The 25,466-nt window shown below is 55.1% G+C and overlaps 1 protein-coding gene across 2 annotated transcripts; it reads right to left on the reverse strand.

The window, feature by feature from the left end:
• Positions 1-674: 674 nt before the first annotated feature.
• Positions 675-25,222, reverse strand: Trim29 (tripartite motif containing 29). 2 transcript variants are annotated; one of them, XM_013155671.2, is made up of 10 exons: positions 24,260-25,222; positions 16,212-16,307; positions 15,223-15,456; positions 13,942-14,140; positions 11,159-11,260; positions 8,775-8,867; positions 6,915-7,010; positions 5,525-5,623; positions 4,295-4,371; positions 675-1,759 (listed from the first exon to the last, which is right to left on the reverse strand). In XM_013155671.2, the coding sequence occupies exons 1-10, from the start codon at positions 25,058-25,060 to the stop codon at positions 1,697-1,699; spliced, it is 1,860 nt and encodes a 619-aa protein (XP_013011125.1). In that variant the 5' UTR covers positions 25,061-25,222; the 3' UTR covers positions 675-1,696. The 2 variants fall into 2 exon arrangements, with proteins under 2 accessions (XP_013011125.1, XP_003472811.1); XM_003472763.3 differs by lacking the exon at positions 5,525-5,623 and having other exon boundaries at positions 24,260-25,220.
• Positions 25,223-25,466: the final 244 nt, after the last annotated feature.

The raw sequence follows: 25,466 nt of genomic DNA on the forward strand, positions 1-25,466 counted from the left end.
GGAGGGTGCTCCTCGAGGGCCAGTGGCTGGGGAAAGCAGTGCCGGGGCAGGGAGCTGCAGGGAGCCACAGCAAACCCCAGGAAATTCTGTCCACCAGGCCCAAGGCAGCCCACCGAGGTGGCCAGCGCACACCAGTCCACCCCGGCAGCGTGAGTGTCCTCCTCGGGCCACACGGCCCTCCCTTTGCCCGTTCCCTCCTGCCTTCTCCTCTTCTTTCTCTTCTTCTTCACTCCTCTCTACCTTAGCTGGCTCCAAGTAGCTGCTTCACAGGAAGCCCGGCCACTGGCGGGGACCCTGGGCTCCCATTGTCCAGGGGGTTGAAGGGAGAAAGAGGACAGCTGTCCCTCGGGATGGATTTTGGCCAGCTTGCTTAGGGCTTTCACTAGGATGGAGCCGTCCTGTGCCATCCGGGCTGTGGCAGGGCAGCGTGAGGGCTGAATCCCAAGGCAGCCCTCTGGGGACCCGGGGGCAGGTTCACAGCCATCAGGCTCCCACCTTGCCCTCAACGAACCACGGCCTGCCATGGTTCAGTCTTCCACTCCCCAGAGTGTCCATGTAAGTTGGGGAGGGTGAAGGAGAGACCCAAATGTGTTCTGTCTTCAAGGAGAGAGAGAAAATGACAGGCCCTCCAGTCCCTCCAGGGACACAGGGAGCCACACATTCCACACCAGAGATGTGAGGGATGAGTAGTTTATTGAGGAGGGGAAAGCCCAAGCTAAAAGTCCCCCCCTGCCCTGCACCCCGGCCACCTCCACACCCCCATCAGTCCTTGGAGTTCGAGAGGACGCCACCAGGCTGCTGTTGGTTTGTTCTCCTCTCCAGGCCCCGTGACATATGACAGACATGGAGGTAGGCACAGGAACGAGGCAGAGTCCCTGACGGGGCAGGGTGGAAGGCAGCCTCGCAAATAGTGGTGACAATCGCCAGCCTGCTTCATTTTCACCGCTAAGGCAAACGCCAGATTCTAAGATGACTAAAACCCCACAGGGAAGCGGTACTTCCTCAGGAAGGCTGGGCCGGTAACTATTTTCAGGGGTGACTTATCTTCCAGGGAGTTGCTTGCAGTAGAAGAGAGGGATACCTTGGCTAAGACCATCCTGCCAGACAGGACAGCTTGTCCCCCAGGACTGCACACTCAAAGAGACTATAGGCAGGGTGAGGCCAGGACACGAAAGGTCCCTCTCAAGTGGCCAAAGGCTGAGGTTCTGCCTGGCTAGGCTTTGGTAAGTGGGACCTGTCAGGGCGCTTGGGACCAGTCTTCTTCCGGCATGGCCAGGCTGGGGGAGGAAGAAGGTGGCTTTACAGGGATGGAACTAGCAGTGGCCTAGTACCTCCTGCCCACACTGCAGAGATGAGGCCTCAGAGAAGAATGGTCATCAGGTCTGGAAACCAAAGGCCGTGGGCCAGAGGGCAAGCTGATGCCATGGAGGCCCTAGGGACCCAGCCCCCGAAGAAGAGGGTGAGGGGCTAGGAGAGAAGCTCACCTGCCCCCTAGCCCTGCCCTAGGTTAGCCCCTGAGTGCAGGAATGGGGTGACCATGGGAAGTCACCAAGCAGGGAAGCAGGCTGGATGGAGCGCGGCCAGCAGCGGAGGGCAGGGCAGGTGGGCCCGCTCCCACCCGGAGGAGAGCAGCAGCGGAAAGAGTGTGAGGTGGGCAGTGTGGGGGTGGCTGAGCCTCGGTCCCTTCTGTAAGAGCTCAGGGGGCCTCGTTGGACCCCATCCCGCTGCCTTTGTTGACGTAGAAAGGCCGGTAATGAGACTGCGGAGGAGACAAGGGGTTAGGGTGGCCGGATGCAACGTGCCCACCGCCAGCCCCACCCCACCCGGCCTCCCGTTCCCCAGAAGCAGCAGTGGCCTAAATGCTGGCCTTCCCAGGGGCTGTGGCCTAACCTGCAAGGTCTCCCTACCCTGCAATCCAGGGCTGAGCCTTCCTGTTAGCAGAATCGCTGGCCTTAAACCTCAGGTAAGGCTCGAGTCCGCCAGCTGGTTGACAAATCTGAGCCTCAGCCCCTGCCTGCTCCGAGAGCACCCCAGCCTCACCACAGCGCCCGTTTTTATAGCACTTTCTGCTCTGCAGAACTGTACAGACCTGTGCTGTGTGCTTTAGATGGATGAATCATTTAATTTTTACAACGCTCAATTAAACAGGTTACTGTTATCACATCCACTTTACGACTGAGCAAACCAAGGCCCAGAGAGGTTAGGCAACTTGCCCAAGGTCACTCAGCTAGTGAGTGGGAAGCCAGAACTTGAGTCCCAGCAGGCCGGCCCCATCCCAGCATCGCATCTGGTGTCTCAAGGGCTCAAGTGTCTGCTTCTGCTCTCTCTGCATAATTCCCTCTGACACAACTGCCCCAGCCTAATCTCCACTGAGCTCACCCCTCCTCCACCTCCTCAGCCTCCCCCTGCTCATAATTCAGGGCACAAATCTGAGGACCGGCCAGTGAAGATCAGCGCCCTCTCCCATCCTCCCAAATACTTCATCAGGGCCCTGAGCCATGGCCCTCCAGGCTGAAATGGGAGCACACAGTTTAGCTGCCACTTGCTGGCGAGGACGGGTGCTCAGGCAGTGGATTTGCCCCTGAGCTGAGTCAGAAAATGAGCCTGGTCCCTGCCCACTGAGCTGTACAGGAGACACCATCGCCCCCAACCCTGGGGAGGTCCCAGTCCCTCCTGGCCCTGTCTGCCTGGGTCCTTGCCTGCTTCTGTCCATAGCAGACTTCGGGGCCAAGGGTCATTGGCTCAGATCTTGGCTAAACCACCAAGTAAACAGAGGAAGAAACTGAGGCCCGGAGAGAACTGGGATAAAGTCACGTAGCCAGGTCTCTGACCCCCTAGGGCCAGTTTGGAGCCCAAGACTGTCCATAAGGCAAAGAGCTGGGGAGGGCAGAGCTTCTCCTGTGGAGGCTGGATCAGTGACGTGGGTCTCAGGAGCACTGCCTTGTTAAGAGCTAGGAGTGGTGGGTGGGAGAGCAGGAGCATAGTCCCGTGACAGCCAGGTGGGGTGTCTTCCTCCCCATCCCTCCTCCTCGTCTCCTCTGACTCAGACATGTGAGAGTCAAAAGGGTTTTGAAGGCACCTGGGCCGTGTGAGTAATGGTTCATGTTACACGTGGGGAAACTGAGACACAGAGGGAGGAAGACACAGGGCACATCGCAAGCCGAGGTGAGGGCTGGCCCAGCCAGGTCAGATTCTGCACGTTCACGCCACCTCTTCTCTCCCTGCACTGGGCACTGGCTGGACACCAGGACCCTGCCCTTCCGGAGTCCCCAGGTGGCCTTGAGCCTTCTCTGTGGGGACCCAGGCCCTGGCAAGGTGAGGAACGGGGCAGCAAGGGGAGGACGGTGTCAGAAACACAAAGCTCGCCTGCTCTCCCGTATCAGCTGTCGCAGTCCTGTACTGCAGTGCCCCTGGCCCAGCTCCAAGTTACACACACGATCACTTAGCTCCCGTCGCTGGCAAATTAAAGATTCTCTTCAATGAAACAGCCCTGGCCATTCTCTGAGGTCCAGAGCAAATCCTCTCCCCATGCTCTGACCTCTAAATGCAAAGACAGCAGGTGCTCAGGGCTTGGGTCCAGTCCCGAGAAAACCTAGCAGTGCTGATAAATCAGGGCTACTGGCTGACTCCTGCGGTCTCGGGGGGCGGGGGGAAATGAGGCTTCGCATGGGAGCCAGTCTGACCCCATCTCAGAACCCACATTGTAAAAGCAAGAGCGTGGAGGCCCAAAGAGATACCCGACGCCACAGCCAGCAGGTGGCCTGGGTCCCGTGGCCACATTACCCCATCACACTGCTCTGCTGTAGCCTTGGCCTGGAGTCATTAAGTACTGAGCCCTAAGCACACCTCTTCTTAACATTCTGGCTTCCCCTGTCCCCACATCAATGGCCTCTGCATTGTCAGGGCTAGAAAACCGCCCCAGGGAAGTAAGATCAAAACCATGCTCTGGACTGAGCATTTCACAGTCCCACAGTTGGTGACCAGCCACCAAGCATAGGCACTGAACAATCACTTGCCAAATAGCAAAGCATGGTGTCCATTTTAGAGATTTGAAAATTGAGGCCCAAACAGTGTGTGCTTACACAAGCCCCTATCTGTGAGCCCTTTGCCTCCACTACCTTTGCTTATGCAGGTTTTGCAACCACTGCTGCCTCCTCCCTCCATGGATGGCCAGAGGAGGATGATGCTTTCCTGTAGATCCTAAGGATTGAAGTGGGCTCTCTGGGAGCCCCCTCCAGGCCCAGGACTCTGGCCACCCTGTGCTCTGGCAGTTCTCTGGGCAGCCCTTACTCACCAGCAGAGTCTGCTTCCCAGATTTCCAAGTCTGGGGCTGGGCCTTGGGAGCCTGGCTCCGGATGAGGGAGGGATAGCCTGGGAGACAAGAGGCTGCGATCAGAGGGAGCACAGGATGGCTGTCAGGGGCCCCAGGGCTGGAGCCGCACTGCTGCTTTATCCATGGTGACCAGCCAGTGTATCCCCAGCGAGATATGCAGCAGCTGAGTGCCGAAGAGCTCAGGAGGATGACCAGAGGGAGGAAGCGCCCGGGCAGACAGAGGAGGAGCTTAACAGGTGACTGAGCCAGGAGTGGGGAGTGTCGCTCACAGATCCAGGTCAGCGTCATACTCTGGCACAGAGATTTCTGCCACCCACCCAAGATTTTATACTCTGGTCCTCTCTCCTTCCTGGAGCCCAAGAGAGCCTGGATATAAGCATTCCATTGCCAGCGCTTCCCTGCAGGGGGCGCTCCCAAGTCCACTTTACCAAGTGGGAGTTGCTCCTCCTATGCCAACTCCCACCTGCCCCAAGCACTGTACCAGGGACTGGGCCACACAGGGGCATGGTTTCCCAGTGTGGCTTCCACCCAGGGTCAGGACCACAAATCCAGAGGGGAGCAGATGGCACTCGCTGGGTCTGATTTGTGGGTACCAGCCGAGGCCCAAGCTACCTGCCACCTCCCTAGCCCTCTGCTTTCTCCCAGGGGGTGTTGTAAGACACTCTGGTCATCTCACTGTTGACCATCAGCCATCAGGGACAGAAAGCAATGGCTGGGAAGAAATAGGCCGTGATCTGGATGCTGAGAATCTCAAGAAAGAAATTGGGTCTGTTGTTAACAGTGCCCTGACTGTGCGATGCTGGAGGCTGCAGGCTGCCAGCCTTCCATGAGGATGACAAGGTGGGGCCCATGGTACTGAACAAGGAGGCAGGGGATGTCACAAACAGATCCAATGTCTTTCTTGAGAGAAGGGGAACTCAGACTCAGTTTCCAGAAAAAAAATCCCATGCAGGCCACGAGAGAGGGAAGGAGAGGTCAGGGTGGGGATGGGGTGTCCCAGGAGACCAGCCTTATGCAAGAGGCAAAGGTCCGGATGGAGTATGCTAAGAGGTAGGTGGGGCCAGGCACCTTTCTCCAGGGAGCTTTGGGGAGGTGGGACCAGGACACCCTAGAAGTGGCGGAGAGCCCCATGGGATGTGCCACCTGCCCTCTATGGAAGAGATAAAGGGAAGGACGGGTAAGAGCAGGTACCAGGATTATTGTTAAACGGCCCACTGTGGTTCAGTGGCTTGGAAAAGTCTGCAGTGGCCTGTCCCAGGGTGGCGAACTGAGAGGGGGCTTTCCCAGCGCCTGCCGGGAGAGAGAGAGGCATTAGCAGCCTTCGTCACACACAGGAGGCCTGCGCTTGCTCAGCCGCCCTTGTCCACCTCTGCGGCTGGGGGGCAGCCCTGGCCACTCCCTGCCTGCAGGGCTGCTGGGGGTGGGGCACTCGGTCCTTGGACTAGGCACATCCTCTGCCCAGAACCCTGTCCAGGGCCATCCCAGCCAGCCCCCTGAGGTGATCTGTGTGATGGTGAGAGGGGCGTCACCAGTCTCTTCCTGCAAGGTACAGTGTACTCCAAGAGGGTCCCTCCTAAGGCCAGGCCTCTCGTGTCTGTGCAGGCCAGTGAGAGTGGGCGTCCTTCCTGCCAGGGGCCCAGCAGGCATCTACTGGAGGCCGAACTAGGCAAGGCACATCCCAGAGCTTCCCAGACCTGGTCAGAGTCGGGAACACTTGGGGCCCCGCAGACTGGGACCCCTCCCTTTTCTTTCAACTTGCTGGTTGCTCCAGGAAGCCAGTGCTGGATGTAGCCTAGAAGGACCACTGGGTTACACTTCAGAGGCCACTGCTTGGGCACTGCTCCAGCACAGCCCTTTCCCTTTCCCTCCTTGGGCCCTGCTCTGCCTGCTGGTCCCTTCTCCAGGGCCTGGCATTTTGCATGCCAAAGGGAAAAGGGGTTACTTGGGCCATAGCTGACCAGAGAGGGCCCTACCTCCCATCAGGAGAGGCCAGAGGGTCTTGGGATACACTGGAAGCTAAACTCTGGTTCATGTTTATTCCCTTAAGACGGCCTCAACCCTGGGACACAGGAGACATTAACCAATCAGCCTTCTTTAAGCTCAGGAGTGGCCATCAGAGTACAGGAAAAGGAAGACTGGGTTTGGGAGCTCTTCAAGGTCATCTGTCCCCATCTCCCCCAAAGTGGCTTGGCAGGACTGGCCCTGTGGGACCACGAGGGTGCTACAGGAGCCCAGGACACAGGATCACCCAACACCGGAAGTCACTGGGTAAACAAAATTAAACACAGTAGGAAGACAGAATGTAACCCTAAGGGAGGCCCCTTGGGCCTGCAGAGATGAAGATGTGGGGGGACGTAGGAGACCCCCCTCATCAGTCCTGAGCCCAGGAGTCTCAGCCCTGGGGAACAGTACTATGTTCTAGCCCCAGCCCCGGACTCCTTTAATCAAAGGCCTTGCCATGACCTCTGCCTTTCAGACCAAGGTTCTCTTCTCTGGGGACTTGGGGGACCAGTGAGGGAACAGCAGAGCACAAAGTGGGCAACGGCAGAGGACAAGCGGGGGCGTGGGAGGGCGGGCTCACCTTTCAGGGAGAAGGAGGAGCTGCCTTGGACTGCGGGCAGGTCGTCTGAGCTCTGGATGGAGGAGGAGTACTCCCACACCCGGGAGGTGTAGTTACCTGCAGGGCAAGGAGGGTGTGAGGCCTCAGCAGTGCAGAGTAGAGGAGGGAGGGCACCACAGGCATGCGGCCAGCTCTGTGGCTGTTGCTCTCCAGCCCTGCTGCTCTGAAAGCTAGACCGCCACTCTGTCCACTGTCTTGCCTAGCCCAGTCCTTCCTACAGCAAAGCCATCTTTCTACCCAAAGGCCAGCATCCTCAGGATGAGAGGACAAGTCCTTAACACGGCCCACGGGTCTTGTGGGAGGGGTCCCAAGCCCCGTCATCTCCATCCACTTTCTGGATTTACCTCTTCCCACTCTGTCACTCAGCATCCCGACCAGGCTGAGCACCCGGCTTCCCTCTTGCCACAAATTTTGGGCCGAGGGCAGGTTTTCTGCAGGACACCGCAGCTGCTTCCCACAGCTCAGCAAATTTACATAGTGGATGTTATGTGTCATCTTCCACGTGACCTTCCCCCAAGTCTGCGTGTGCACATACCACACTACAACCCCTGCCCCTTGGGCTGCAACTGCACGTTTCATTGTCTGCTCCCAGCTGGACTGGAAAAATGCCCCATCTGGCCAGCATCATCGTGCCTGGAGCCTGGCACAGAGCCTGGCTCTTAGAAAGTGCTCATTTTATGGTTGATGGATGAATGCTTGAACAAAAGAACAAATAAGCACACAAGCACATCCTATAACTGGGGGTCAGAGGCAGCTGAGACAACACCTGAAATCTTGTTTGGCAGGTTGCATAGTCTAACAGATGTCCATGTACAAATATGTCCCTGTCACCTAGAGGAGGAAGCAGGGGGAAATGGGTGGAGGGAGCATTGGGGTACCAAGGGGATGCTTCGAGTTGGGAGCTCAGAGCTCCAGGGCTCCAGCCCCACTCACGGCAGGCCCAGAGCCTCCAGCACCTCCTAAATCCCGCTGGCTGTACAGAAATTCCCATCAAGCCTTGCGGTTGTCTCCCTGGCGGCCTGGGGAAGGCTGGAGCTGATGTTTGGGCTCAGGAGTCAGAGATGGCTGGGGTAGCCACACTTCCACTCACAAACTCTCCACTGGGGATCTCGGGAAGCTTCTGTGCAGGGCCCTCAAAGAGCACATCCTCCACAGCTTGGAGGGGCTGGCGGGCCTGCAATCCCTTTCACTCCTTTCTCCTGTCTGTCAACAACTTTTCCCCCAAGTCGCCCCACTTCTGGGACCAGCAGGTACACCCCTGAGCAGGACAGGCCCCATTTCCCCACAACCACCCTCCTACAGCTGACAGGCTGTTGTTTATGTGGATAAGGTCATTGCGGGTCCCAGCTGTGAATCTGACACTGACAGAGGCCTAGGCATGGCCCTGCTCTTCAGGCACCCCTGACCCTCTAGTCTAACTGCGCCTGATCCTCGCTCAAGAATCTTCCAGTGCTGTGTCTGGGGTGGGGCCTCTGGGGGAGCTGGCCCGGTCACCTCCCTCCCCAACACAGTAGGCCACACCGGGAAAGAACCCGGGCCGTGCAAAACAGGGCTTTTGAGTTCTGCTCTGCACGGTGGTTGGTTCCTTGATGCCCTGGCAGAGGGAAACCTGGCACTGGGGAAGGACCGTCCCACCATCTTTCCACTAATACTGCCTGGGTTTTCAGGAGCAGCCCCTTTCTTACGTCTTCCTGCTCCAGCACCCCATATTTATGCAATGCTTGAGAGTCCAGCCCCGCCGCAGCCCAGCTCCGGCTCCCACCTCCACCTGCTCCCCAAAGTTTGCCTGCCTGCCCTGGAGCTGCACACCCTCCCTCCTACCTTTGGTGCCATAGAGATTGTTGAAATTCTTCTGATTGGTCTCCTTGGAGAGACGGCCAGGAGAGGATGGCTGATAGGTGGTGCGGGCCCCACCTGAGAGGTAAACAAAAGGGGCTCATCACTGCAGAGAGGGCACATGGCTCAGGTCCACAGCCTCTGACCTGGGGAGTCTTAGGCAGAAACCCAGAGGTCTCCGAGTGCCCACCAAGGACCTGGATCCCACTCCATGGGTCTCGCCTCAGGTGACCATTTATCATCCAAATGGAGGCCCTTTGGGAGAATGGAAACTTCTAGACTGATCATTCCCAGAGCACTGGGGCTCACCAGGACAATCCTAGGAACACTACAATGTACGGCCCCCCTCTGTGAGACACAGGAGGCTGACAAGGAGAAGTCCCCATGTGATTGAGGCTCCAGGGGCCAGGAAGTGCAGTAACTGGGAGGAGGGAGAGGCCATGGCAACACAGGTGTTGGGTCCTTGGCCAAATGCAGGCTGAGCCACCTGTAGGTGTGAGGAATGAGCTGGTGACAGACAACACCATGGCTTCCCTGGTGCCATCAGCATCTCACTCCCCATGAGGGCGTCCCTTTGTCCCCAGCTGGGTGCTCACAGCAGCCTAGAAGAAGGCAGAGCAGGTTGGTGCTCACTCCACAGAGCAGTGTGCCACATCCCGTTAACTCTGCCCCTCCCCCTGAACTTCAGATTGCACCCCAGTCTCCACGTGTGGCCCCCATCTGTCCCTCTGCACACTTTTGCCTGTGGTTTCTTCCACCCAGTTCCCCCTGCCATCACAGTCTCTCCTTATTACCAGGCACACAGTTCCTCTTCAGGGAGCCCTGAAATCAACCTCTCTGAGGAAGGGGTCACAGCCCACTGGCCCCCAAACTCCCAGGCTTGGGCCTGGTGGCCTTTAGGGGCATTGCTTCCTGATCTTGCCCAGTTTCTTCAGCGTCTCCCTTGCCTCCCCTGTCCCCTGAACCTGGGAGCCCAGAGAGCTGATGTCCTGTCCCTCCTTATCGCCAGCTAGGGTGCTGCCCACAGGGTTAGGGCAGGGACACTGGGGAAACCTGTTTCTTCCACCTACAGATGTCACAGTCTGAGTCACAAGGGTTGAGCTGGGAGGGCTCTGAGTCCTGGGCCATCTGCTGCTCTTCTCAGGTAGAAAGAACAGAGCCAGAGGGGACAGTGACCAGCCCTAGTATCTCCCAGACTCTGGACTGTCAGGGTGACAGCTTGGTGGGCTGTGCGCCTTTCTCCTGCAGTGGGGTCACCTTGGCTCTTGGTCCCCCACAGAGCAGAATCAAGCAAGGACTGGTGGTGGATTTGCTGCTCTCACTGGGGCTGGACTTAAGCAAACAGGGGATCCGCGGGTGGCTTGTTAGTAAAGCCGATCACTCACAGAACTGGGCAGCACCCTGGGCAGGGGAGGGTGCAGGGTTGGTGTCTGGGCCTGGCCCATACCAGGAATGTCAGAGCTGGGAAGCTGAGCACCCAGCTGCCGCCCTAGGCCTGCCCAAGAAGCCCAGGTGTTGTTTTCGAATTGGGACAGGCAGCGGAGCTTCCTCTCCAGTGAGCTCATCCCTCTGAACCCCACTCTCACCAAGGAACGTCTGTGCGCATGCGTGCGGGCGGGCGTGCATTGTATGAGACTGTTTTAATCCTCATGCGCCCCTCCTCGACCCAGTGCCTTCATTTCTGCTTTACTTTTCTCACATCCCCACCCCTTTCCCAGATCCCAGCCCCCTCGTGCACATATACCGCCTCCAGCTGGGGTTGCTGGGCCGGCACACCCACCTTTACATAATGGGCATTGCTGTGGTTTATTGCTGAGACCCAAGAATGCACCAGGCTCCCCTAGGGCAAGGACGGGCAGGCCCTGGTCTAGACCCTATCAGGTTGTCACCTGTAGCTGGGGCTCTGCCAGGCCTGGGAAAGGAGAACTTCGGGTCCAGGCTGCAGGTAAGGAAAGGCAGAGGGGGGACAAGCGGTCCTGCAGGAAGCAGGGCCCTGACCCACAGACCCTAAGTGTAAACATCACACAGCGCCGGCCTGCCAGGGGATCCCAGGAGACTCCCAGAAGTACAGAGTTGCCACAGGAGGGTCCTGGAGGGGCTGACTGCCTCAGGGGTGGGAAGTCTCTGACAAGCAGAGTGCTAGGTGATTTATCATCTACATGGGACACGTGTCACTTCTGAGATTGAAAGGAAGCAGTGCTCATGATCCCATGGGGACACCAAGCAAATGCTCTGACTTTCCCAGGCACCGGACACCCAGTCGCTCCACCCAGGAGGAATCTGCCTGGGAGTCATTCTATGGATTCTGGGGTCCTTGGGCAACAGAAGGGACAGGATGCCACTCCTAGGCCAAGAAGGGTGGCCCTTACCCTTGGGGGTGAGGTACATAGAGTATCTCTTCATGGTGTCTGGCGTACTCCACTCATTCCCGAAGCTGTTTGTATAGCTGTTCATATAGCGATGGTCACCGCCTGTGAAGGGACAGATAAGAAAGGGACAGTTAAGGCTCATGCCCCATGCCATAAGTCAATAAGAGCAGATTGGGGGGTTGAGATCTGGCTTCCAGTCTTGCAGCTCAGTTCCAGCCCCAGCAGAGGAGGCGAGGAGAGAGGAGGAGCTGGCCACTCGGGCATCTCCTCTGCCCAGGAAGCTTCCACAGCATCCAAGAATGAGGATGCCTACCTGGCATCTGCCCTGCTCCTGAGTTCTTGGTGGGGAGGGGATGTGTACAATGAACCACCCACCCTGTCGGACCGGCACTGTAACATCCAGGGGCCCCATCCCGAAAGCATCTTGTGAGCAAGGTCATGGGCACGGCACTTTGGAGCTCACCAGGGGCCACTGGCGTCCATTTCTTATTTGATCTGTATGCTAACTCTTGGGCAGGTATGGAAATCTCTGTGTGATAGATAAGAAAGTTGAGCCTCCGGAGGTGATGGAAGCAACTTGCTCCATGCCACAAGCCAATAAGAGGAAAATGGGGGTTTGAGACACGACTTCCAATTTTGCATCTCAGTTCCAGCCCCAGCTCTCAGCCTCAAGAGTTAGAATGAGGTCCCAGCTTTGGCCTCAAAGACCAGCTGAATGACTTAGCTGTCCCCAGTGCAGACCCCAAAACCCAAACAATGCCACTCCCCAAGCTGCCCTCCACCTCACTCCTCCTCCTCCTGCTTCCGTCTTTCTCTCCTACCTCCTCTTTTTCTTCCTCCTCCTCCCTTTGCTCCCTCTCCTTCCTCCTTTTCCTTCCTTCCTTCTTCCTTTCTTCCTTGCGCTCTCTCCCCTTCTCCCCATTAAGAGGAAGAATGAGTAGCTCCATCTATCCATCATCTCCACCACTGCATGTAGGCATCCAGCAGGGCCTGCCACATGGGGGATGCTAGCCTTGGTGTTAGCCCGGGTTAATGGTGACCTGTGTCTTGCCTAGACCTTTGAGAGTGGGAGTGAGTCTGGACTGGGGGACACAATAGGGAGCGGTAGGTGGTCAGTCTAAAGTCTGACTCACCGGCCACCTGCCCCCATGCCCCACAGCAGACACACTCCCAACCACACAGCAGCAACAACACAGAAAAAACAACACAGAGGCGAAGGAGGCTCCTCCAGTAGCCCCAGGCACAGGGTCAGAGCTCCTGAGTCAGCAGAACCTGTTCCTGCCCCTCGCTGCCGCCTCGCTGCACAGCTTGCAGAGGACACAGGGCCAGACCTGCACAGAGGCCATGACCAGTGCCATCGTGACCTAGAAATGGGATGGTGAGCATCTGGGAGGCTGGACAGTTCCTGCAAGGCTCACGGGTCACCTACCCCGTTCAGGCTGAGTCTCCCAGGTGTGCTCACACTTCTCCCACAGAGGGGCTCCCCCACAAGGCAGTCACCACCTCTGCTCAAGTCCTCTGCTGCCAATCACTGCGGCTGCTATGAGCGGCAGCAGCAGCTTTATGGATGAGAAAGCGTGGGAGACCGGACAGCAGTGTGTGTAAACCTGACAGCACCCTCCCCAAGGTGTGTCCTTTAAAAAGATGCTTCCAGAGCCTCAGCTCTCTTATCTGTACAATGCTAAACACCCCACAGAGAAAATCAGGTAACCTGAGTGAAGAGCCTAGCACAATGCCCAGCTCCCAGAGAGCACTCAATCACCTTCAGCTGTCCCTCTCACCATTAGACTCATGGCCATTGTCATTAGGAAGAAACTGTCAGGATCTGAGTGTCATTTAAAGCCAAACGATTGTCTTGCTAAAATGGCTTATCTGTTCTCAGGTGTGACTGAATGTCCCTCATATTTCACAGGGACACTGTGTGATATAACCATCACCAAGATACACAGGCAGCCCCCTGCCTAACGCTCCTGCACACTCTTAGCCCTCTCCCTTCCCCCGAAGAAGTGCATGCTCCATGTGCAGACCAGACAGGGGCCATTTCCTGTGGGAGTCCAGGGCTGGAAGACCTTCTTTGGCTGCATTTTAAAGATTTTTAGGCTGGGCCTACGCCGCTAGGTGGGGCCTTGTGGAAAGTACCCAGGCTTCAGGCCCTAGAGGGACAGGGTGGAAGGGACTCAACAGAGTGGTTTCTCAGGTTTGGAGGCTTTCTGTGCAGTGATTCAGTTGACCTTGGCAGAGACAGTGTGAGTTCAAGGAGGAGCTGATTTCAGCGGGTGAGTCACAGGGACCCGTAGCCTGCCATCATCCCCAGGCCAGCCCAGCAGGCCAGGTCCAGCCTCGGGGCTCAACACTCCCAACACAGCCATGGTGACAGGCAAGTCCTTCTTCGATGTATACATGCAGTGCTGGGCCACTTGAACTGAAGCCCACAGAGTCTCCAGTAGGGAGCCTGGTGCATGCTGGCCTTGGCATTTACTTAGCTGCTGGGCTAGGCCCAGTGATCAGATATGTCTGGATGAAACCAGTCCCTGGATATGACAGGTGACCCGCTGGGAGGAGGCCCAGGTACTCTCATCCTCTTCTAGATGTGCTCTGGAATAGCTGCAAGTTCAATAGGGAGTTAGAATCCCTGGATCTTAGTCCAAATCCCTTGAAGGGAGTAGATGGGTGGGAGGAGAAAGGGGCCTGCCCGATAGATGCCAACCTTTACCTAAGCAGCAGGAAGTGACCTGGGAGGGACATGCTCATGGCCTTGGGCCTGCTCACAAGAAGGGTCTTACCATTCTCCATGTGATTCCTCTCAATGAAGTTGCGGCTTAGATCAGCCTTGCACATCTTCTCAACGTGGCGCATGCACACGTTGAGCAGGTCATCCTTGAAGTTGCCAAGTGATTGTCCCAGGCCCTCACCTTCCAGCAGGACATGGTAGGTGGGCAGGGGTGGGGGGAGAGAGTAGTTGCTCATCAATGCCCCAAATTCCTACCGAGAAAGGAAAGAAGTCATTCACTTCCTGGATTGTTATGAGCTGAGGGGGCCTTTTGCTTATCAAAAGGATTCCAGTTACACACTGGATGCTGGGAGCCAGAGGAGCTGCATTCTAGAATCAGCTCAACAAACCAAACTTACTGGGCAGAAAGTTCATGATCAGATGCTGACATTCCTGAAGGCTTAGCATTCAGACATATGACCTTTGCCTGAGTGCATAGGGGTTTGTGTGAACACACTGGGGTGAAAGCATCAGAAAATGCCAGAAAATTCTGGAATGTTCTGAGCCTGTTGCCATATTTCCACCTTCACAGGCCTCACCCCATCCTGCCTCTACACCTTTGTGTGTCTCACCTCCCTACTCCTCACTGGAGAACCCCTCCTACTTCCCAAATCCCGAGTGCCTGCAAGGTCTACTCACTCTCCTCCACAGAGCATCTATAGATTGCTGCATCCTGCTTGCCTTTCAATGCATTTCCACCGCATTTATCTCCCAAGCCACATGCTTTATCATTTAATTGTACACTTTCCTGTATTGTTCTCTAATTGTATATATCTTATCTTCTCAGAGGATTGCAGCTATCTGGGGGCAGAAATAATGTCTTATACTGCTCTGTAGTACTTAACAGAGTGCTGGGCAGCCAGGAGCACCCAGAACTTTCTAGCAGACAGAAAGATGGACACATAAGTAGACAGACTAGATTAAAAAAAATAAAGATTATGCAGCATTCATATGTTGTTGTTCCCTTATCCAAAACAGGAGATTGCTATTCAATCACAAAACTCTTTCCTACTAATCCTAGAACACCACTAGTACATAACAATCAAAGTTGGTACAAGGTAATATTTGTTTGTCATCTTTAGAGTAGGTAGGACAGTTGGTTGATTGGTTGGAAAAATTAAATGATTAGATAGAATTGGAGCTAGGATAGATGGATGTATGGATGGATATATGGATGGATGGATGGATGGATAGATAGATGGGTGGATGGATACATGTATAGATGCAATGGGATGGGATGGGATGGGACAAGATGAGGACTGGGGACTTTGATGGTGGAGAACTCTCCTATTACCTGCAGAAACAACACAGAGTCACTGATGCTGTGTAACTGCTCCCGGGTCTGCTTGTCCTCATGTAGCACCTTGGCCCTCTCATCCAGAGCATCCACAATAATCTTTATTTGGTCCACAGCATCCTGCTCCCGCTGCTCCAGGGCAGCCCTTACTTCCTCCTTCTGCTTCTCCAGGTCGTGCACCAGATCCCGAAAGTTCTGTTCCAGGATGGCCTTCTCATTGGTTGTAAAGCTCTAGGTCCAGAATCAGGAGAAGGATAAAGGAGGATTCCATTAAGAAAACTACAGCAGAGCACATCATTAGGTTCCAGTCATAGGAGCAAGGCACTCCCGGTGCCCTAACTGGGCAATGCTGTTCACCATGAATCTCATTCAGAGGCATCACCTGGAGATGCCACCTGCTGCTGGGTTTCTCACAGCTCACCCTTCCTTATCCACCTGTACCCCCTTTCCCTCTGTGGGTCATCATAAGCCACCATTCCAGAGTTGAGTGACTCACTGTGGACCAAACATGGATCCATAAGTTAGGGTGTATTCAGCCAAAACCAAACACTACTCAGAAATGGACTGATTGGCTGTTCTTGTGGCCAATATCAAGAGTCAATGATTTCAAGATGTGTCGTGCCATTACCCAGACTATGGCAAACACACATCTGGCCACAGTGGCATAAGCAGAGGAGAAATGGCCTGTACTTGGTGGCCGGGTCATCCAATGATCAGACACCTGAGGACACTGGAAAATGCACTGGAGGACAGGTCTAGGATATTTATTTGCTGAAATGATGATTGGTAGGTGACAGGTAAGATCCCACCCATCTGCATGGCCCAAACTGAGAAGGGGAAGCGATAGGAACATCAAAGGGGCAGGAGACTCCAAAACAAACAAGTATGGGATGTCACCATGGCTAAACCCTGGGACAGGAGCATGACCCGACTTTCTCAGGCAGCACAGGTGGGTGAGGGTACACTGAGGAAAGGCCCAGGCTCACCTTAATGCGGTCCTTCTCCTTCTGCCACTTCTCAGATTCATCCTCAATCTCAATGATCTTGAGCTGCAGCTGTTCCTTTTGTAGTGACAGCTCCGTCTGAAGACAAAGGGTTGGCAAGGTCAGGTGAGGAGAAGGAATGGAGCCAGGCTCTGGGCAGAAAACAAACTCTCAGGCAGGGCTCTGCACTCATCATCCAGTGAATCCATTCAGCACACATTCACTGGGACCTCAGATATGCCAGGCTCTGTGCCAGCCACCGAAGACCCAACAGTGAGTCAAACGCATCTGCCGTCCTCTCAGGTCACTAAGTTAGACACCCTAGACATGTCTGTATGAGCTGAGCCTCCCTAGCTCCTCTATCCAACAGGAGCAACCAGCTTTGTGCTGTTCTTGCTCCTTTCAGTGGACCTGAGGCCATTGGGAAGAGACACGTCCCAGGCCAGGGAGTGTCTCACGGCAGTAACAGTGTGCAGTGTTTCTCCAGCATGACGTGGGGCTTGTGTTGCAAGCAGCAGCTGGTGTTGCCGCCGGCATGGACTCTGTCTGGGCAGGCACAGCTATAAATCTGTTTATGGGAAAGGGAACACGTTTGCAGTTTAGGCAAGAGAGGGACTTTTACCCCGGGTCTCTGGGGAAGGAGAAGGCTAGACCATGAGCCTAGGAAGAGTGCAGAAGGCTGCAATGAGAGGCCCTGGAGCCCCGCACAGGGGCAGGCAGATTGTCAGGGTCCAAGGAGTGTGGGAAGAGGGTTATCAGGAGTGTGCTAGCATGTTGGCCCCACGGGTCTACACTTGCCAAGTCGAGAAAGGTGACTTCCCCAAGGTAAAAGGCAAGTTACAGTGCTGAGACCTCTCCTATGAAGCCAATCCAAGAAGCACCTCTTTTGTGCTTTGGGGTTCCTCTTTAAGGTTACCCAACATACATCCCACCTAAGAAATAGGAATTCCAAGGCAATCAGGAAGGCCTGGGCTCACTCAGGGTCTCCCCACAACCACTGAGTTTCTTTCTTTTTTTTTTTTTTTTTTTTTTTTTGGTCTTTTTCCTTTTTTATCGGTACCGGGGATCGAACTCATGACTGCCTGCTTTCAAGGCAGGCGCTTATGCCGCTGAGCTAAATCCCCAGCCCCAACCACTGAGTTTCGATTGAAGAGTCCCACCCCTTTCTCGAGTCATCTTCTTGAAGAACTCACAACAGCAGTCAAGGTACAGAAACCATGAATCATGAGAAAGGTGAACTCTGGCAGCAGTGAGCAGCTGGGCCTGGAGTGTTAGCACTCACGCACCTGTGAATACCCAGCTGAGGGGACACCCATGGAGAATCAGCTGCAGACACCCAAGGAAGTGGATCCAGAGGAGCTAGCATGCAAAGATATGGGGCCGCAGCCCGGAGCTCCCCAGAAAAGGAGCTCCTCCTCCATGGCTGGCCCCCGAATGACCACATACTTCTGGGCTCTCACAGCACTGAAACTCTAGAATGTTCTCACTGAGCATCTACCCCACATACAAGGGCTGGAATTCCATAGCGTGGAGGATGACATCACCAGAGAGGACAGGTTATCAACAATAGAGGAACACAAGGCATGAGGGTATGATTTGGCCTGGTCTCCAGAACAAGGCTGGAGAGAAGACACAAGGGAGAGAACAGAGGCAGTAAGTCCTTGCCATGGATGATGGAAACTCAGCTTTCACCCTCCCTGAGGACGCAGAGCAAGACAGCCCTGAAAACAGAGCTGGGCAGGTCTGGTGGCCCCAAAGCCCTCAAGAAAGCCAGTCTGGTTAGTGAACCTAAGCCCTGAAGAAAAGACCAAAAAGCTGAACAGGTTCCAGGCAACTTTCGCATGTCTAAGAATGAGACCCAAATGGAGAGACAGCTAAAGACCTGCCACACCCTGCAACTGAAACTTTCTAACCCAGTTCAAGGGTACAACAGTGGGCACCTGGATTTCCCGCCCCGCTTCACCACAAGGCCTAGTAGAAGGCAAAGGTGCACCCCTTACAACCTCCGGCCACATCCGATCCCAGTAAAGAACTGTCACAGATGGGGGAACAGGCCAGCTTTCCATGATGTGAACCATAAAGGGAGTCCAGGAAGAAGCTCTCCCAGAGCACAAGACAGGGAACCAACAGCTGGAATCCTGTGACCACCACCCACAGGCAGGAGGCCTTTGCTAGGTATTTAATTTCTCTGTGCCTCAGTAGTGTCATCTGTTCCATGGAGTCCGTAAGAGGATCTCCCTCCAAGGGCATGAGGGTACTGGAAACCACCTGCTACAGTGCAGGTTCTGACTAAATAATGTCACTGCCACTGCTGTCCAGACACCTGCCAGGTGCCAGTCACTATCTTGGAAGAGAAGGCAGAGAGACAGGCAGGTTAGAGAGGACAGGCAAGCAAGCGGAGCAGGGAGGTGTGCTCAGGTGAGGTCTTGCTGGTGCTGAGTGGTGGTGGCAGGGTATGTCATCAGACTGGGGTCTGGATGTAGCTCGGACACAGTCCAGACATAGAAAGCAGAGTTAAGGACATCGCAGAGACTGGGAAGTTAGCCATTAGACTGACAGTGCAAAATAAAAGCCTAGGACGTGAATAATGGAAGGAGGGAGGGTCTTGAGGGGACAGAGGAGGAAAAATAGCTGAAGGAGGCTTAAGCATACAAGGATTTGACCAGAGAAGGTGAAGACCAAGGGGTCAAGTGCCAGAGTGACCAGTGGTGCCCAGAGGACATGCATGCGGAGCTGTGTGGCCAGCTTGTAGGTGAGGGAAGGTCTTGCCTAGGTGAGCATGGACTTGCGGGCCCAGAGGAAGGGAGGAGGGAACGGTGGGGTGTAAAACACCAAGCCAAGGGTAAAGAGGGGCCAGTGCCCTGGGAGTGCATCCTTTATAGAACACAGGAAGAAGACAGCAGGCCTGGGGTCTGGGGAGGAGAGAAGCTGGTCTGGACACGCAGGAGGGCAGTCATTAGTGGAGACGAGCTGTCTGCAGCAGTGGGCGAAAGAATTGGTCAGTGTACAAGAGAGGTTGGTCCTCCTTTTCTGAGGGCACTCGGGAAGACAGACCCAGGCTGGGAGGGGCCTGGTGCCCACAGTGCAGCTAGCATGACCGGACTTGCAGGGCACAGCAAGCTCCTGAAAGAGACCTGGGACTAGGATTCGGTTCTGTTAGAACTCTCCTTTGGCATCCCTGTTGGGTAGGAGGGTTTGCGTGAACCCTCGAGGGAATCTGTTTAGCTCTGGGCAAATTTTCCTGTATAGAAGTAACAGAATATGAGACACTTCCAAAAGCTGTACCAGGACAAGGAAGGACAAGATCTCCTCTCTCATGTGCCAGGAGTTTCCTTTAATCTGCAAGCACCCCCTGTGGAAGTCAGGGGTGGCATCCCCATTTCACAGATGCAGAATCAAGGCCTAGAGAGGTTGTATAGCACGAGTGAGTCCTCACTATTAGAAACAAAGAAGTAATACCAAAATACCAAAAAAGACAGTGGCTCACATCCTGTTGTGAGGAACCTGGCCTTCAGGGGGACCTCTGGGGTAGTGGCTCTGGGCACTCCTGTAGGACAGACCTTCCCTTCACTGCTGAGCCGAGCCACACAAGCTCCCTCCATCTCACAGAGACCTCTTCTGCCTCCCTTTCCCTCCCTGGTCCCTCTCCTTAGGCCCCAGCTCTGCCCCTGTCCTGTTCTCTCTCCTCCCTGGAATGTAGCTGCAGCCCCTGGTGCCTGATGGGGCCCCAAATCCCCACAGCCCCACCCCTGCCCACAGCTGCCTCCTGACTTCCTCATCTTCCCCTGCCCAGGCCTGTCTCTGAATGCTTCTTTTGTTCCCTTCTCCCACAGTCCTCTCATTCTCTAATGCCTGGGATGGGCCTTGCGTGGGCCATTCAACCTGGAGATCTTCCGGCCTGAGAGCGGAGGGGTGGCACAGCCTGCTGAGGCCTAGACCTGGACGGGGCCCTTAGGCACAGACAGAAGCTGAGAATTCACCTGGACAAGTATACATGCAGGGGCTGGAGATTTAGTTCAGCAGCATAAGCACCTGCCTTGCAAGCAGGCAGTCGTGAGTTCGATCCCTGCTACCGATAAAAAGGAAAAAGACAAAAAAAAAAAAGTATGTATACGTTCTGCTCCCCCAAGGAAGGGAGATCAGCCGTGATCTTCCCCAGGCCTAAATTAACTACCTGGGCCATGGGCTGTGACATTTGCCAAATGAGCTAGTTAATTGTCAAATTTGTACTCCTAGATACATGGTAATTATCTGGATAAGAATCTGAAATGCTGGAGAGATTTCCCGGTTTCCACCTAGATGTCAAACGGCCAAGGGTCAGTTTGCCTTTTGATTGGAATCTTGCTCTTCCTCTGCTTTCACACAACCGCAGGGCAGGAAAGGTAAAATTTGGGGCAAAAAAGCATCCCCTTGGCCTCTCCAGGGCAGTATGGGCCCTGGCGAAGTCCTTGCAGCTCCCTGGGCCTTGGCTTCCTGGGGTGAGACTGGCCGGATTTCTCATTTCCACCCTAGTTACACATTGATGGCAGCCCCTGAGGGAGACTCCTAGGCATACAGACCCTGGGTCCTGATCTTGTGAATCAAGATCAGCAGGGCAAGGCCCAGGCATCTGTTTTAACAAGTCATCAAGTGATTGAAGCCTGAAGGTTGGTTTTTAGCAGCCACTGGGCTTAGGACTCTCAGTAGGACCTTCCAATCCCAAGGAGAAAAAGGTCCCACATAATCCCAGCTGCAACATCCCCAGCGCTGAAACCTGTCTGAATCTCTTGGCATCTTGGAGCTTTCTTCTCCAGCTACAGAATAGATGTGATGCTCCTTCCACCGGATGAGACCTCCACATGGGTAATCCTGCAAATGCCAGAGTGAAACCTGACACACAGATGGCTCCCTACAGACTAGATTGGCACCTGCTTGCCAGTCACTTTCTTCCCCTGCTCCTGTCTCTAAACTTTTATGGATTGCCTTTCCTCAGCACCAGAGGGCTTGTCCCACCTCCTTACTCCTAGTTCCAGAGCAGGTGTCCTCCCCGCTACTCTCCAGGACAAGAGTTCCTTGACCGTTAGCCTGGCTCTTCTTCCCCAGTCCCAATCCCACTGCCTCCAAGGGCCTCAGTGCTCCCCCTGGAAACTTCAGGACCAGGATTGCACATGCCAATCAGCCTGAAAGAAGTGGGGAGCAAGAAACGAAGCCATGCAGCATGATAAAGGAACAACCTGAGACGAATGATGGAGGAGGGTAGATAGGGTACTGAGGGGGTCTCTCCAGAGTGATGCTCACAGCTCAGTGTCATCACAACGTGCCTTATTATGTCAGTGGTGCTGTGACCCCACACATACACCAGATACAGAACAGAGCGGGGCCACCCAGAGCAGGCAGCCACCCACCCAGAGGATGCCCCTATATCCTGGTGTGCTGTAGGAGGAATCTGGGACAGACGAGAAAGGGCCACTTGGCCTAATGGGGGGACTATCCGGTGGCAGAGGTTGCCCAGTGGACATTTATAGGACTCCTTGTGACATTTGAAGGAGAGGGAGAAACACAATCTAAAGTCCGTTAGAGGAGGGAATACAGTGTTGGCACACCAAGGGACAGTTTTCAAGCATGGTCTCTGCTCAGAGTCTGTAGGTATAGCCAAGGCTAGGACGTGGGCAGTCACAGACAGGAGTGTTATCTGCAACTTCTCACAACTCACCCAGACGAGGCTGGGCCACTCCACCTGCCCTGCATGGACAGGCCTGCAAAACAGGTTCTGCCCAGACTTTGCACACTGCATGTAGGATGTTTGGGTCTGCAGGAAATGCTTCATAGGATGCCGGGATTAATACAGGCACTTACTACGTCCAACAGCCCACTGCCCTGGCTCTGTGCCAGTGTCACCTGTCCAACATTCCAGCAGAAGTGGGTCTGGACAAAGTACAGCAGCTCAGACTCCTGGCTTCTCAGGCCTGGTCTTCCTTGCCTGTCTCTATGCTGCATGCACACATTCATGTATCCACACGTACACACACAGGCTGCCCAGGGCTACCACAGGGACAGTCACTCCAGGGGATGAGACATCTTTCCTGAGGCACAGGTATTCCAAATCCTGCCCTTTGCTGCCTTTTCCCTGAGGCGCTCTCAAATGTTAGAAGAGGGCTTTGGGAGCTGCACCTTCTTCAACCAAGTTCTTGAGCTGCTTCCTCTCTCTGGGCCTTGTGTCTCCATTTGCAAGGTGAAGGAAGAGACCAGTGGGGCTGGCTAATGCTGCTTCAGGTCCGCCATTCTGTCCTCTACGAGCCGTGGTTTAACCACTGCTGCTTCTAAGTGGGAAGGTGCTCCCCAGTGGTGCTTGCCGAGTTCTGCCTGCTGACCTGTATAGTGAGTCCTCAAGGATTATCTGAACCCTACACAGCCCCTGAGTCAGAACATGAAGTCAGAGCTCCTGCTGCCTCCAGATGGAGACCCCAAACCCTCCTGCACACCCGCACCAGCTTTTTAATGAATACATGTTTCAGATGACAGCTGGGTCCAAACCCTGGGTAAGAAGCAGGTAGATGAGTGAGCCTTTCTTGCAGTAGGAAACCTGGACCTCTGCCTCCTGGTCACCTCTTTGCTCCTCCCTCTTTATTCTGAGGCTTTTATAAGAATCCTACAACTAACTCCCTGAGATAATTTGAAAACCAACAATCTAGCCCAACTCCTCAGGGAAGCTGAGACAGAATGGAAAATACTTAGCCACTATCTTACTGCTAGATAGAGGCAAAAAAAAAAAAACAGCCTAAAACTCAGACTGAAGCTCTGTGTGGTCTTAGCCCAAAGATGACCAGTTCATTTTTCTGTTTTGATTTCCCAAGTGAGTTCCCTAAGCACGGGCTCCATAGCTCCTGCCCCATCTGTATCTTCCGATATGAACCTGAATTTAGAGACAGGAGAAGCTGGAGATCTCTTTTGGGGCCAAACAAAGCTTCAGAAAGGATCATGGGGTCTGCTTGCATCTCTAATTCATCCCCTGCCCTGTGCAGAGGAGTTGGAAAGAGGCACAAAATGATTAGCAAGTCTGGGTCAGAAAGACCCCGCAGGAAGAATTCTGTGCTGTCCCATTCTGTGGGGTGCACAAGCTCTTGAGACAGTCAAGCCTCTTGCATTGGCCACTAGGAAAGTTGGCTTTGGAACACCCTTCTGCAGCCAGGAGCTATGACGGTGGAGAGAGTGGGTCCAGCATCTGTAGGGAGAGAGGCAGTGGCCACAGCTGGCCCTCAGCTCAGAGCACCTTTCCTGGGTGTGCTACCCCCACAAGCCTCCACTTGCTCCGCTCCTCCCCACGGAAACAGCACATAACCACATGCACAGAATTCACGCAGACCCGTGCATCCCACACACAAACAGGCAGCAACCACATAGACGCCCACATGCACAGGAACACGCACACTAGTGTACACCCACACATACGTTCCCTCCCCCAACACTGGTATCCTTCACAGGCATAGGCAGGTCCTGTCTACCTGTAGGCACACACACGAACCACACCACCACCACCACCCCACCGAGGACAAAGGAGGGGAGGGGAGTGGGGGACTGCCTGGGGTTCAGACAGAACAAGCAGCAAACCAACAGGCCAGCAAAAAGGACATGCCAGCGACCCCCAGTTCCCTCCTTCAGAGTCTCCCTCACCCACAGCCCATTCCCCAGGGCTCAGTCCTGCTCACTGTGGGAAGAATTTTCTCATAAAACAAACAAAAACAACAAAAGAAGGAGGAGGAGGAGGGGAAGGAGGATGGAGAGTGGGAAAGACTGAGTTCTGTGCAAGGGACTTGAATTTATCCTATGGCCGTAGTCAAGGCCTCAGCCTTTTCTGAACCTCTATCTGCTCATTTAGAAAAAGACCTTAGTGGGTTGGGGAGTCACCTCTGACCCCAAAGCTTTGCAAAGGAGAAAGAAAAATTTTCTAAAGAAGCCAAGCACAGTGGAGATTTCAGCCCAAACCAGAGAAACTCAGCAGAGACCAAGGTGTGGAGGGGTGGAGGGTGGGGGTGTAAGATCACCCCAGAGGAGAAGTGGGGCCCAGAAGTCACCTCCTTCTCAGCCTTGGCCTCCTCCACCGTCACAGTGCTGTGGTTCTTGTGCTCCTGAAACATGCAGAGGTAGCAGATGCAGGTCTGGTCCGTCTGGCAGAAGAGTTCCATGGTTTTGCCGTGCACGGGGCATTTGCGGGCCTCAAAGTCTCGGATGGGCTCAAGCAGCTGGTGGTCGCGGAAGGCGGCGCCCTCCAGGTGGGGCTTGAGGTGCAGCTCGCAGAAGGAGGCCTGGCACACCAGGCAGGACTTGACGGCTTTCTGCTTGTTCCCGATGCAGGAGTCGCACAGCACCTCCTCGGAGCCGGCCTTGGACCGCAGCTGGAGGCCGGAGTCTGCCCGAGGGTAGCTGTTCCTCCGGGCCTCGCTGGGCTCCACGATGGACACCGAGGGCTTGCGCGGCTCCGAGAAGATGGACTTGCGCAGCTCTCCCTTCTCTGCAAAGGTGACGGGCGGCTTCTTGGCCCCTAGCTGAAGCCCAGCGTAGGGCGACCTCCTGCCTTCCGCAGAGTCCATGCTGAAGTAGTTGGAACCTTTGTCATCCACGGACTCCACGAACTGAATGATAGGGCGTCGCCACTCGTTGCCAGAAAACAGGGCACTCTTCCCCTCCCCTGCCTTCAGGGCACTCCCCAGGCCCTTGCTTTCGGCCGCCTCCCCGACGTGGCCATTGGTGGTCTTGGGGTCCCTGCTTTCGGCCTTGGTGCCATTCTCCAGGCCAACGTGGGGACCCGAGGGGCTGCGGGCGTCCCTGGCTTCAGGGCTGGCCCCATTGCTCCTGCAGGCATCTGCGGCTTCCATGGCAGGACACTTGTCCGGTTGGCTTCGGTCAGGCTGGGGCTGTGGGGTGGGTGAGCTCTTGGGTGTCTACGCAGGGAGTGACACGGGCAGCCACTGGGCCGGGAGACACACCTGTGGGAAGGAGGAGCAGGGGAGGAGCAGGCTCAGCCTGACACAACGGGCCAGGGAGAGACAGGCCCGGCAGCCTGCAGCTTGCTAATTATACAGGGGCCACGCCCTGCGCATTCATCCCTAACCTGGTTTTTAAAAGAAGTGTTTTTTCCTCCCCTAGCTTAATTATTTTCCACAGCTCAGCAACCAGTCGGGCTGCTTCTCATCAGAGAAGCGGGAGCCTCTGTCCCCACAGGTGGACAGACTCTGCCCTGACAAGTGGTGGCCCCAGGGCAGAAGGTGAGGTACCCACAGA

The sequence above is a fragment of the Cavia porcellus genome, unplaced genomic scaffold, assembly GCF_034190915.1.
Source record: "Cavia porcellus strain 051 isolate PalLab524CR breed Dunkin Hartley unplaced genomic scaffold, mCavPor4.1 scaffold_9, whole genome shotgun sequence".
In the NCBI taxonomy this organism is placed as follows: domain Eukaryota; kingdom Metazoa; phylum Chordata; class Mammalia; order Rodentia; family Caviidae; genus Cavia; species Cavia porcellus.